This window comes from Mauremys reevesii, linkage group 20, assembly GCF_016161935.1.
Source record: "Mauremys reevesii isolate NIE-2019 linkage group 20, ASM1616193v1, whole genome shotgun sequence".
NCBI classification, from domain to species: Eukaryota; Metazoa; Chordata; order Testudines; family Geoemydidae; genus Mauremys; species Mauremys reevesii.
This window is the reverse complement of record NC_052642.1, coordinates 9376427-9391112: the sequence shown is the minus strand read 5'-3', so window position 1 is coordinate 9391112 and position 14686 is coordinate 9376427. Positions and strand designations below refer to the sequence as shown.

At 36.0% G+C, this 14686-nt stretch overlaps 1 protein-coding gene across 4 annotated transcripts in view; it reads right to left on the bottom strand.

Annotated features, from left to right (window-relative positions):
• Positions 1 to 14686, bottom strand: part of GTF2I (general transcription factor IIi) — a 71685-nt gene that overhangs the window by 16223 nt on the left and 40776 nt on the right. For 3 of the 4 annotated variants that reach the window (XM_039507798.1, XM_039507797.1, XM_039507796.1), the window contains 10 exons: positions 11081 to 11264; positions 9772 to 9830; positions 7552 to 7623; positions 6585 to 6768; positions 6184 to 6242; positions 3179 to 3250; positions 2469 to 2652; positions 1924 to 1982; positions 1074 to 1157; positions 450 to 545 (listed from right to left, as the gene is read on the bottom strand). In XM_039507798.1, the coding sequence (XP_039363732.1) occupies positions 450 to 545; positions 1074 to 1157; positions 1924 to 1982; positions 2469 to 2652; positions 3179 to 3250; positions 6184 to 6242; positions 6585 to 6768; positions 7552 to 7623; positions 9772 to 9830; positions 11081 to 11264 (1053 nt within the window). Of the gene's footprint in view, positions 1 to 449; positions 546 to 1073; positions 1158 to 1923; positions 1983 to 2468; positions 2653 to 3178; positions 3251 to 6183; positions 6243 to 6584; positions 6769 to 7551; positions 7624 to 9771; positions 9831 to 11076; positions 11265 to 14686 lie in introns of those variants that run through there. The other variant, XM_039507799.1, reaches the window with a different exon arrangement.

The window sequence follows — 14686 nt, the reverse complement described above, 5'->3', positions numbered from 1 at the left end:
GTTTCATGAAAGGATAGATTTTTATCACAAATCCACATTAATCCTTTTAACTCCATTCTAAACTTCTACTGAGCAAAAAGAACCTTCTTTTGTTTTACATTTTGTGACTATCATGTTGATAACCCTACACAGGGCCAACCCACATAGGGAGGAAAAGTTAAAATTCCTACACGTGACTCTGCCCAAAATATGTCTTCTAAAAGCAGGGAACCATGGTCAGAGAACTGCTCTCCGATAACTATTGTGAGCTGCACATAGCCTAATCTTCTCATTTCTATGATCACCTATCCCAACACATGCAAACTCAAAAAGCACTTGACTCAGTCATCAAATGCAGAATTAAGATATATCTGTTAAAAAAAAACACTACTATGATGAAATCTCAAAAACTTACAAAATATCAGAATTAACAAAGGCTATCAAGGCAGATTAAAACCCACAATATTTACCAAAAGAAAACTCTCTTCCTCGTGGCTTGAAGCCCATATTGGATCCATTGGTTTGAGAATTAGTTCGAACATCTGTTGTTTGTGGTTTATTAGGACCTGCAGAAACGAACAAACATATCTACATCTATATAGTGTAATATTTAAGAGCAAGAGAGAGCATACCAGTAACCATCTTGTGAGAGAAACAAAAATGATGAAATATGGCAATTGATTACTAAGTAAAACTTAAATTTTGAGTCAACCGTGGAACAAAAATGCTGTTTAGAAGTGCTTTAAGGACTGTAGAATTAAAACATAACATACTTTAGCATCATTTAGTCACTGTCCACCCTTCTGTATTATTTGCCTTAAAACAAGTTCTCATTTCCCTCTTTGGAATGAAGGATCCAAATGTGTTGTGAAATAATCTCTGACAGAGCCATCGTTCTTCCTATAACTTATAATGTTAATCCAAAATGAAAAATAGAACTGGTATCATGAAATTAAATTAAGTTTTTGACATACGGCAAAACTTAGAGACCATTTTTTAAAATAATATAATTGTACTGTGAATGAAAGGTCTTCTGCAGTTACTATTGCAAGTTACTTTTATAAAAGAATATTCCCTAAAGGAAGATTTCCTACCTTCTTCAACAGTCACCTCAATCTCTGGAACCTTTGAATTGCTTGCAGGACTTCTTGCTCTCTTTGAACTCTTTGGACTCAATGCTACAAATCAACAATACTGTTACTCTTCAGTAATGGACATACTGTATAGCTCCCAAAAGACAGTAGTTGTAAACATCCCACAAACAAAATAATCTGACATATAATGTGTATTGTTTAATGGTATGCTTTATAAAAGCAAAACAATGCAAGTAAGATCACATACTTTAAAAAGTGAATTTATTGCTTGTGAAATAAGTGGGTCTGACAGACGCTCATTCAATATTCACTACAGGTAATATCTTTGGCACACTGGTTTTAAATGGAATTTACATCTTTGGTACTTTTTATTATCTAAATCCAAAAAGTTGATTCATTTTGATATTTATAAAGATCTTTATTTTGTAAATGACTTGACAGTTTCTCTAAGAAATAGGTCTTATTTTTTAAATACAAAAATCCAATTTATATACTAGATGATGCTGTTAACAGTAAAATCAATGCGACGCAAGAGCTTTGTAATTTATGTCCTTTACATCCTCCAGATTTGTGTTGCTCCAGATCATAAAATAAATGAATGGTATAATTAATTGGTGTGCTCTTAAGCAGATATTAATGTGTCACTTTTGTTACATTACCCAATGTTTTAAAAAAGAATATAGGTTTTGTGTTTTTCAGAAAACCCTTTGGGCCAGATTCTACCACTCTTGCTCATGTTAGGTCGCACCTCTCTCTATCAGTAGCCCGCACTGTTTCAAGTACTAAGCTGTTAGTCAGGTAACGGAAGCAGAATCTGGGTGAGGGCAGTATAGAATGTTTAACCACTTACCTTTAGTGTTTACTTTACTAGCCAATCCAGCAGGCAAATAAGAAGTGACAAGCTCTGGCCTAAAAATGTAAAATATGTTACAGAATGCAGTCTAATCAATTACAGATAGAAAAAGTAGCACAATGAATTATTTACATATTTATTAGGATTCCAACAAATTTATATAAAGTCATTGCAACAGTCTTTTAAGATCATGAAGTATGGGCGAGTCAATGTAAAGTAATAAGAAAGAGTTTCAAAATCTAAGGCTAGGTACCTTTGCCTTTTGCATTTACTCTAGGGGAGAAAATGCTTCAAGATGCAGAACTACTATCTTTCCTAGATACACACTGCATGACACATCAATTAGGCACATACACCCCATTTTGTGAAATTTAATCAGGAAGGCATGTCCTTTTATCAGAAAAAGTGAATGTGCCAAAATCGTTCACTTTGTTTTATCTATAAAAAACATTAGGCAGCATTTAAAAACCCAAAACCTCCAGGAAGAGCTTCATATAATTTTAGCAATCAGCAGTTAAAAATAAACCAAATGATAAACTTACTTTTTAACAATAAATTTGATTTTGCCACTTCCACGGACAATTCTTTCAAGGCGTGGAATTCCAAACCATGTGGGACTCCGGAAGGGGATTCCTTCTGGCAAACCTTCCACATACAAGTACTCAGGGTTCGATTCAAACACAGGGTAGGGAACCTTCACCGCCTCTGAAAGCCCCAGGGCTTGGGCTGAAAATAAAGATGATGTGATGAGCTCAGATGGGAGGCATTTTATTTCAATTGTTCTTAGTAAGGCTGGCATTTTTATTAGTTATAGTGGCAGTAGCACCCCTAATCAGAATCAGAAAAGGATGAAAGAAGGGGTTTAAAACAACTTTCCCACCATCATTCCAGTTTGGAATCACTGCATGTAGTGATTTTGCGGATCTTGCTAGATAGGATCTTGCAATAATTATCAATCTAGGTCCACAGTATCTGCTACAGTTTTATATGAGTTCCTTTCACCTAAGGATCTGAAAGCCCTTTATGAATTTGCATAAATATAATTAATCCCCTTTTTAGAGAAACCTAGGCACAGAGAGTATGGATATGATTTGCCCCATGTCACATAGCAAGCCACTAGCAAGAGTGGGGAATAAAACGCCACATTTTTAATATTTGTTTTAATTTATTATGCACCACAATACTCCTTGTACAGAAAATTGTTTTAAAACAGAGTAATACTACAACAAAGTTTATTTAAGGTTTAACTCACCAAATTTCAGATTAAATATCTCTTCCACTTGCTTCCTTAGTTTTGTGATTCTGACATTCCAATCTTCTTTGACTGAAAATCAAAAATAGATGCATCTTGGGTTACTGAGTTAACAACGGATATTTGGGGAAAAGTGGTAGTCCTAAACGTATTTCTTTTACCACTGGAGTCTAACTATCAATGCAAAAATTGTCTTACTTTCTAAGGTGCGCAATCACAATTTGGTATAGAAGGAGTTACATGTGTACTGCTTATTATGGTAACTGAAATTCTATACAGAATATATATATAATAATGGGAAAATATGTCTAAGCGTGATTATAAATCTCTATCACTGTCCTAAGTGTATGAACTTGTCCTTCAGGAAGCTGGGCAGTGGGAAGGAATTATTTTAGTGGCTTTGACAGAACCGGAATTATTAATGATTTTAGCTCATGAGATTAAAAATCTTTAGAACAGAAAATGAAGATTTAGAGCATTGTCATAAATTTTTACTATAAAAAATAATTTAGTCTTGCTTTTATTATAAAAGAAAGTTGGTGACAGAAAGCAAGCCAGGAGCCAATTTTCTAAATTAGGTGGAGAGGGAGGCAGGGAGCATGTTATTGGAAATAAAAAATACTTAAATATACTCATTTTATTCCTCAACAAACAGTGCAATTATAATTATTGATCATGTCCATTGAGGAGAGAAAACTTGTACTGTAGCAATGAAACCAGCATTTTTTAAAAAGGCATATGTATGAAACAAGCAATATGTGCACAAGATCACAGGCTCAAAATCATATTTCAAATGAACAAATTATCTGGTCCATTTTACTTCTAACCCCTTCAATTATAAAAAACAAAGAATGTTCATAATTTTCACCATTTATGTTGTTTACTAATTTAAAAGAGTTCACATGGACCCCGTCCTGCAAGCATTTAACACACAATCTTATGCATAGAAGAAAGTATTTGCAAGATTGGGGCCTTAACTTGGCAAGTGAAAAAAATATACTGAACAGCTTTATTTTTAGATTTCTAGTGCCACCACACGAGAAGCATAAAGGAATACAGTCTGGGCTGAACACACATGAGGGGAAGTTTTCTATCCAACCAAAAAGCACCATAATATTCTTACTAGCCAAAATAATTCTTGAATTTTTTTTTAAATACAAAATCAAAATGATATCCCCCTAAACTATCTGGTATAGAAACTAGATATATTTATTGCTCTGCAAAACTAACATTTTGAATTGTTCAAAAAAATTGGTATGTGTGTTCGGGGGACAGTCTGCTTTACTAACAATGGCACAGAGGACATTCTCTAGTTTTGCCTTATGACTAACTGCCAGGAAAGAATGTTGCATCCAGTGGTTTTCACTAGCGTTTCAAGCCAAACTGAACATTTTTTCTGTGTTTATTTGTCTAACTTGTGCTCTGGATATGTCCACAGGCAACGTTTTGTGTGTATTTACAGCACTAGTCTTTCCCAGCAGCTGATGACATAATAACCAGTGGGAAATCAGCATGTCATGCTGATCACTCTATGAGGCTTTTTTTTTTTTTAAATGGTGATTGCTGCATGCCACTTCTTCCAGAAGTAAGATGCTATGAAAGCAGTTTCTTTCATCACTGATATTGCCCATACTTATTGTTGCAGTTATCTTGAACAGTAGGACAATGAGCAACAGCTTTAGCAGCAAGACTGAAATTAGATGCTGCCTAACTCTGCAGTGCAGCTTTCAACAGGCTACCCTATCTCCACATACAAGTCTTGTCCCTGAAAGCCAAGAAAAATCCCCAATATGCTTTGTTAAGACGTGGATACTATTGAACCACAAACGTTTGGCGGAACAAGTGACCTGCATTCTCTGGTTAGGTAAAACCTATCATTTTTTGTGGTTCTATGGATTGAAAATTGTGCATACAATCAGCCCCTTGACTAAATCAAACTGTGCTTTGATTAAAGTACCAATCTGACCAGGTACCAATCTGCACATACATGGTACCTCTGACCTGATGATCTCAACATGTTTTACAAATAAATTCAGTGTTATAACACTGCTGTTTGGTAGATATTGCACCCAGGTGGGTAAGTGGGGCTAGAGAAATCTAGTAAAGCAGGTTCCTAGTCCTGTGTTACCACCACTAGGGGACTCACCCTCTTATATGAAATAAGTTCTGAACTTTATAGTGTACATAGTGATGAAATACCAGTGTACTTACAAAACGACATCTGATCTATCATTTCCTAGCAGCTCCCTTATTTTAGGAGATTAAAAAAAAAGGAGGCCTGAAAGAGTCATCTGGGTTCTTTTCCTTCACTACACTTTATGGTTCTTTAAAAAAATCATTCTGGAGAAGGAGAGGCACTTCTCACTTTTAAAAGATGATTATGATCACACAAGACCTTAAGAGCCTGAAGTTTATGGAAAGATGCGCAATGATTTCCATGGGCTTTGGATTAGGCCCCAATAGAACTTCTTGAGAACTTAAGTTTCTCTAGGTTTTAAGTCTGAACCATTCAATTTCTAAAGTGTCAGAGGTTAGCTGGACACCAACCATAATGTGTTTCAGATCATTATTTTCAAGGAAGGCTATACTGGTTTCTTATAAACCTTGTGAAGAGCATACCAGTATTCCCAGAAGCAAAATTATTGTGCTTCATTTTCTTTAAAAAATGATGTAGTGCTCCAAAATGTGTTTCCCACACCAAACACCCCCTCCCTCTTACACACACAAAAATTTCCTACTCAGTAAAATGAGGAAGAGAGTTAATTGTCGGTCAAGATATATTTATATCAAACACACTTGCTCTTACAAAGATTGTGGTTAATTTCTAATTTAGCAAAATATGAAAGATTCCTTCAAGTACAAATATATTAAAGAGAGTTTCCTCTTCTTTATTTATACATATTTGGTACCACTTTAGTCATGCATGGAGGTCAGAAAAATTAATTTCATATATTTATTCTGCATATGGATATATAGATGGAACTTGCATACAATATGCATCCTACCTGGCGTATTTGATCTTGGTTGAGTAACTTCTGTTGGACTGAGAGTTAGTAGTTCTGGCCTGTAATTAGAGAGCAGGTTATCAAATTGTTCTATACAGTCTCTGAATGATGTTTTTGTTTTATTAATCTAGGTTTTGATTTTAATATTATTTATTTCAAATTGTCACCAAAATGGGTTAGTTGCTATATAGATATTTAGGAAGATTATGGCCTAAATTGCGAACACCAATTTTCTTTGTAATGTGAAATATCTTCTGTCTGCCTGGTACCAGAACTCAGAATGTTTTATGGTGTTATACAGCTGAAAGCTTTTATTTTGCTTCAATCAACCAACCAATCAATCAATCTCTTGGCCTTTTCCCTCTTGCTTTTTCAATTTATGCACTAAAATGTTCACCTACCTTTTGATTACAAATTTTATTCTGTTGCCCACTTGAATAATCTTTTCCAGCCGAGGGATTCCATACCAGGATGGACTCCTAAATGGAATGTTCTCTGGCAGACCCTCCACATAGAGATCACTGGGGTGTGCCTCAAATTTCTGGTATGGGACAGCCTTCGGCTCAGTGCTCCCTAGGGCCTCAGCTGTTAGAATAACAGAAATTCAACAAAATAAATCCAATGATAGATCAGTCCAGCCAAACATTTTGATTCAGCAAAAACTATCAAAGTCTCTGGGCCATCACATAAACAGTAACATTAGGTACTAGCATAGCAAAGAATATCCAAATCCACTGGACTCCAAGTTGAAGACACAGAGTTTAGTGGACTAATTATCATAGTGTCTCATCTGATGTTCAGTACGTAGCCCACTAACAGTGCTGGATTGAAGATTAATGCCAATGGGTTTGCACAGGAGAAAAAGTCAAAGCAGGATTGGGCTCAAAAGGATTTGAACTTATTTTCACACAGTATCATTCATTTCAGTAGTTTCATTCTTGACCTGTATACGTTCCTATGTAGGCTGGGGGAAACAGCATTCAAATTCAAAAAGCTCAGAAATGCTCAGCTATTAATCCTAACAGTGCCACTGATGTTATACTGTACACTGAAAAATAAGCTGACTGTTTGCTTTACCACAACTAGAGAGAAAAATCCAAATACAAAAGGAATCAGAACCATAAAAGGTAACTTTACAGATGAACTTCACTGTAAATTTACCCTTTTGAATAAACATTACAGCAATGAAAGATTTATTTTTGCTTAACAGTCAGGATTTCAAGCATCTGAAAAATTTTCATTCAAGAGTTTCATCCACTTATGCCTCAGAAGGATCCAAGAAAGCTTTCTTAAGGATAGCTAACATGAAATCAACCTATTGTGGGTTAAAAGCCACACAAGAAGTTGGAATACTAGCAGTGTACTCACCAAATTTTTTACAGAAAAGTTGATCTACCATCTTCCTTAATTTGGTGATTCGGGCATACCACTCTTCTTTCACTACAATTAACAGTAACAGAACAAAGATAACTTTCCTTAATTATTTTGATTAACTGCAAGATTGCAAAAACAAGTGACACACAGTTGCTATTCACTAACACTATAAAACAAGCCATGGGTTATTAGTTTCCCCAACCATAAGGATATCAAGAGACGTGAGTACACCTCATTTGTCTTCATACTACTTCTATTAAACCCTTCAGTAAAACAGCAAAAGGGGGCTGGATTTAAAAATCACAAAAGCAAGAATAGTTATGCTTTGCACTCCATCCTTAGCATAGCCTATGCCTACAACCACTTGAATTTGGTCCTCAAAGCAGGTGGGTGAAGAGGTTCACAACAGTGGGTGATCTTACTTTGCGGGTGACATACAATACCTTCATGCAATTGGTTAAGGATGGAATGACATCCTTAAATCTTATTTTCTGTGCTTAATTTAAACCCTTATTTTTTTAAACACAGGTATTTAATATTTGTTTTTCTTTAAATACTAGTACATGCCCGCACAAAGAATGATACACAAGCTTCACCAATGCAGACTCTTACTCCTAGGTCTCATGCCTCTACTATGGTCTCAGGAACTCTCTAATATTCCCAATTCCCCCTCTCAGATCAAGGTTGACAATGTGCATTTTTGGGGTTTAGGAGGCTTATATGAGCTACCATTGCTTCAAGCTACATTACAATTTATATAGACTCTTAACATCCAGCTTCAAACAATTAGCAAAATCTGACCCTGAAGTGGGGACAGGTGGTAGGATAATAACTTAATCAAAACACATGTTGAAGAAAGTAATTTTCCAATTATCATACACACAATGCTATATGTATTTTTCTTTAAAAAAAAACAAAACAAAAAAAACCCATGTAATCCTTTGTCTTCCAGGTTTGGGGGAAAAGAAACTGATGGATATGGATTATAATGTTGATAAATGTTTGCATTGTTAGCTTTGAGTGGAGGCAAAAGAACGCAGGAGTTTTTATCTATTGAGACTATTTACCATTGGAAAAAGGATCAAGGAGTAATATGAATTACCTTTTGCATTATAACAAGAGAATAGTCACATTCTCTTAGTAAGTCTTGCCTTATGCCAGTAGCCATGAAGATAACCAATATCACCATTAATATACCGTATTTTTGGCACATAGCCTAATCTCACACTTCAGTTTAAATACATCAACTTAACCAAACATACTCTGATAAATATACCTCCCTAGCCACTAAAATGGCATCAACTGTGGAGACAGAAAGCCTACCCTGTCAAATTAATAATCAAATCATAGCATCTCTACATGGCCAATTTCATCTGATAGGTTAGCTCAGTAAGACTCTTAAAAGTGAAAAAAATGATACAGCCAGTTTAGCCATTCACACCTCATTTTACCTTCACCACCTGTGTGCAACACATTTGGTTTAAATTCAGGTTCATAAATGCATTGTTCTGGACCTCATGTTATATTTCCTAAATACAATAATAATATCTAGCTCCTATTTAGTGCTTTTCATCAGTAGATCTCAAAGTATGTTACAAACAAGGTCAGTAACATAATCCGTATGTGCTTATTGTAAATACATTTACAATTATGGATACGGCATAAATGAATACCCAGCATTTTTTGCCCATTCCCATTTTGCAAATTTTGGTGTGGAATGTTATCAAGGATTTGGATTTTTAAGCCCATCTAAGCCTTCAATATCAAAATCATCATCTGACAGACCAGACCATCCCACTAGTGAGTTTTTCAAACTCTGAATTTGAAAAGTATTAAGTTTTAATTTTTCTGGCTTGACAACAGTATTTCCAGCCCAGCAGTAGTGTAGAGTTACAATGTAAGCAAACTTTATTTCATACAGACCAAGATCTCTGCATCTTGGTTGTCAGGTTGAGAGGGGAATAAATATTGGGAGTACTGCTAACTAATTGCAACATATTTCCAGGAAACTAGTCTTTTCATTTACTTGCTGAAAATATATTTCTGAAAAACTTTTATTCCAAAACCAAAAGGTATCTTTGCCATGCATTATACTAAAAAATAGGTTGTAGCAGGACAGGAAGGACACAAAGTAAATACCACTCATGCCTCTTTATGAATAGAAGACATTTAATCATATTGCTGTTATGCAATCCAAAAATTTAGAAGTCCTACCTCCTGCAGCTGGTTTGTCCAGCGGTGCATCTTCTCGTGTTGAATTCAAAAGCTCATGTCTGAAAAAATTTAACAAATATACATTCTTCAGCATTAACAAAGCTTTTGACACGTTTTTACCAAATATGAAGTTATAGCATACAGCCCTGTAGCAAATTCTACTCTTAGTTACCGCTGTGGGACCGGAACAGTATTCAGAATCCCCAGCATACTGGTTCTAGTCTCTGCTCCAAGGGGATTACAATATAACTCCATACAATTTCATTTAGCAAAAAATGTTCAAGTTTATTCTTAAATTTTTTGTTTTTCTTCCCATGTGGAATGAAAAAAGATTTTCAAGCCTCCAACGTTGCCGTGATAAAGAATGCTTGTTCTCCAGCCAGCTCTGGTTACTACACACAACGAAAGTAATGGAAAGGTAACAGAATTGCTGTACTTCATTAAGGATCCTTGGCTTGTGACCAATTTAGGAAGAGTGGAAGATAGTCTATGAAAATCAAAATCTCTGTTCAAAGATTTTTTTTTTCCCCCAAATGAGACAAAGGTGGCAGATCTCAAAGATAATAATCAGTCGCAGAACGGAGTTTGTGCTCTCATTGCAGCCTCATCTTACTTTCCTGTGGACACCCACGACAGGCTTTGCACAGATACCACTGAAACATATACCCTGGAAATCTGGGAAACTAATACCAATGCTGAAGGGAAGGCAACATATGGAAACAAAACATTTCCCTCTTCAGCTAATTATGGTCTTGAGCCAAAGCTCATGGCAGTCAATGGAGAGACTTCCATTAACAGCATTAAACATGTAAAACTGACAGCTGTCCTGTATCTTAGCTTCATTTATATTACTTGCACTATCACATCTGACTGAAGTGAACCACCAAGCTATTAATGGTGAATGTCACACACTACCAGTCACTGGACAACTGGAGACAATATGCTGATAGGAAAAACAGAAGAACAGAACCCATAAAAACCTGAAATTCACACCTAGATCCTCAGCTGGTGTAAACTGGCATAGCCCCAAAGTCAATGGAGTTATGCCAAATTACACCAGCTGAGGATCTGGCCCATGATATTAGAGAAAATTCTTCACCAATTGGGATCTTGTACTGTCAGCGTTGTGGTGTCAAATCTGTGCCTGAATAATGCTTTAGTGGTTTGACAGAAAAAATTACTTCTTGCTAGCACTACAAAACCATCTGTTGGTAGTAATCAATTTGGAAATTCTCAGAGACAGTGAAGAATTTTGGTTAGTGCACAGTATGAAGAAAGGAAGAGTGAAAATAAATGCAGAGCTCCTTACTTCTTAATCACAAACCGTATCCGCTCCTTGGCCAGCAGTATCCTCTCAAGGCGTGGGATCCCATAGGTAGATGGCCTCCTGAAGGGAATTCCTTCTGGAAGTCCTTCCACATACAAGTCTTCTACATGCGACTGGAAAAGCGGGTACGGGATAGACACTGGACCTTTTGCTTTTATAGCTTGAGCTTTAAGATAAAAGGAAAATAAAAACATTAGCATAGCTCATCACCTTATCTAACCTATTTGCTTGGTGCTAATCTGAATAATATAAATACAAGCAGAGAAGCAGGCAATAAATGCTTATTATCACTCTAACCGCCTAACCATTCTATTTATGATTTATTTACAGTGGGAACTTCTCCCATTCTCTCTCTCATGTGCACCCCACAAGCAAAGTTTCTTTTCTTCTTTTCCCATTTCTCAGCAAAAATTTAGCAACAGAGACTGCACCTCTTACAACAAGGTTTCATCTTACTTAGGTTTCATTTTCTAGTACATTGTAGAGTATCGGCTAATCAAAACTACAAACCAAGTACATTTTTCGACGCATTAATTCTGAGTTTGCCAACATGGTAACAAAAATTCAGTAATTCGTAATGGACTTTCAGTCTTTAGAATGACTTAATGAAGTTCTACTTTATTTCAATAGTTAAGGAATTGACTGATGGAGCTAACAATACGTTTCTTATAAGGCCAAGAACAAAAATGTGGTCTTAAAAACAACCAGTCTTCAAAAATAAAAAGCCAATAGCTCATTCATTGGTAGCATAGTCAGAAAATAACCTCAGTATGCCTTTACAACAAGAAGAACATTAATCTCAAGTATTCTCTATTACCAACCAAGCTGTTTGGTGTATTTTGTGGTTTAGCTATGAACATTAGAAGCAAGGTTAACTAGGGAGAAAGTGTTTTAATGGACCAAAATCTGCTCTGGGGTAACTGCATATACAACTCACTGACTTTAATGATGTATCTGAGGGCAGAATTTGGCCCTGAAAGTGCAGTCAGTAATGCAAAGAAACCATCCTTCTAAGATGCAATCTACACTCCAAGACAAACCATGAGGCTTCTCAAGGAAATTTAGAGTTAACGATGACATTGCATACATAGCTACAAAACCAGTTAAGTATTTCAAGACACGATGCTTTATACAGTCTATACTGAAGTATAGCATCTTAGAACAACAGGTAAGTTCATGAAGGCAGAGCACCACGTACCAGCTGCAACTCTTTCCCTAACTCCTTGTATTGGCTAGATATTGCACAAGACTCAGTAGTGAGATTTCATGCTGTAGGCCTGAACCTGTTCCCTTTACAGTTAATAGGAGTTTTGTCAGAGATTCCAGTAGAATCAGGATGAGGTCCAGTAAGTGATCCACTAACTAGAAGTGCAGCAATCTGAGTTAAGGCCAAATCAGAGTAATCTCAGCTGCGTTAATGACTTCTGAAAGTATATGGCGGTCAGGGCACTTTCTCAAGTGACATAATTCAATGTGGAGGCAGCCAGTCAGACATAGGCTATGTTCAAAATAATCAAGTTAGCTGTACACCAAATGCTTAATCACATTTTATATATGAGGAAGAGCCAATTGAGTATTTAAGGGCATTTAAAAACACATTATTTGAAGTCCTATTTTGAAAGAAACGTATTATTATTATTTCAGGCAGCCCAATGTGCAAGTTACACAAAAGAGGAATTTGAAAATATTGTTTATTAGTCCTATATTCTGCATAAGGTGATAAATATGATAGAAAACTGTATGAAGATAGTCTAGTTTGAACACAGTTGTTGCTAATATGGTTTCAACCCTATAGGCCCAAACTGGAACGGGACACTATATTAAAGTGACAAAGATCCATCTGGAGAAATTTTTAGGAAATGGCATATTCAGAGATGATCTCCACAGAATGAGTCACATGGCAATCCATGAAACTTGCCACATATTATATAATCCTTCATTAGGGAAGTTTTATTACAATACTAGAGCTCTGCCAAGTAAATCAGTGGGTGAGTGGTGAGAAGCATCACAAACCCAAGGGAACAGCTTCAGAAGGAAAGAAATGTTTGTAAACTATAAATGGCCATAGGGAAACAAAGATAAAGGTGCAACAGCAAAATTCTGAAGGGTCAGATCACTACAAGGCATCAACCAAAACCAGTGTTAAAATAAAAACGAGAATGCTATTTAAATAAATAACTAACAACAGGTAAGTTTTTACAAGTCGAAATCTTTATTTTTCTTAAATCAATAAAATGTTTAGCAGATTCTCTTATCTCCAGACAGAGCAAAGACATAATCAGCAGTACAGTCTGCAGTGAAGCTTCTTGATTTGGATCCTTACAAGGTTTGGTATTCAAATTCTACCATAACTAGATTTTCATTTTTCAAATTAATCTGTATTCGCCATCTAAGGAATTGCGTTTACACTATAATACATTTGTACATTTACTTTACATCCAAATACAAAAAGATAATACTCAGTGTCAGTAATAAATAATAATGACTGACATTTGTAAAGTACCTTTCACCTAGTAATCCTGAGTAATATTACAAAGAATAGGCACAATTCTGGACATCCGCAACTCATTGAAATGTAGGAGATATGCATACATACAGGATGACATAATTTGATTCTGAATATGGGATCACTTTACCCTTCACTGATATGCAGCCACTTCTAGGACATAAGGTGACAGATTTTGAAGTATGCATCATAACCTCAAGTATCAATTCAGATGGCTGCAGGACTGCCCTTCACTAACTGAAACTATCCGAGACTTTCAGGGAGGCTAAATGCAACCACCAAATTCAAAGTTAGGTGATGCCACTGGGACTACAACTCCCCTCCATATCAAAACCAGACATTATAAGCCAGATTCTCAGCTGATTTATGTCTGTGTAGCACCACTAAAATTAGGTCAATTTAGTTAGCCATCATTTGAGTTCAATGGTGCTATGCAGATTTATGCCAGATGAGAATCTGGCCCTGGATATTTAATGACTAAGTGGTCACGACTCCAGTTCTGAATGACATCCAAAAAGATACTCCCATTTTTAACAGTAGATGGGTACCAGAAAAAAATATCAATTTCTAAGAACATAATAACCTTTGCCCCTCTGTCAACAAATGCAGTTGGTCGGCTCTCTTGTACAGAGACAGAAATGATTCTGACTGCAACACATGACAATCAGCCTCACAGTCGGACACATGCGGTCTCTTCTCCTTTTAGGGATCACATGATTGTTGCTTCATTTTAAAAACAATTTGCCATCCACAACAGCAAAGAAGCAAATCATTAGCATAGGAAGGGCTTTCCAAGTAACAGATCTAAATATTACTTTATGTAAGGACTTGATTTATTGCTAGTAAGATTAATAAAAGTAAGAGTAAAGGTCATGCCTAAGATTAGAGTTTACTAGAGACCAGGATGCTCTGCATGATTAAAGAATAAAGTTACTTAGTTAGGTGCCTAACTTTAGGCACCCAAGTTTGAAAATCCTGGCCCACGTGTTCATAAAGAGCTATTTTCTCCAGCTTTAAGTCTTGTATGATATTAAACCCTTCAGTGCTGTCAGTCCTGGCATGTTCCAGAGCCAAAAACAGGA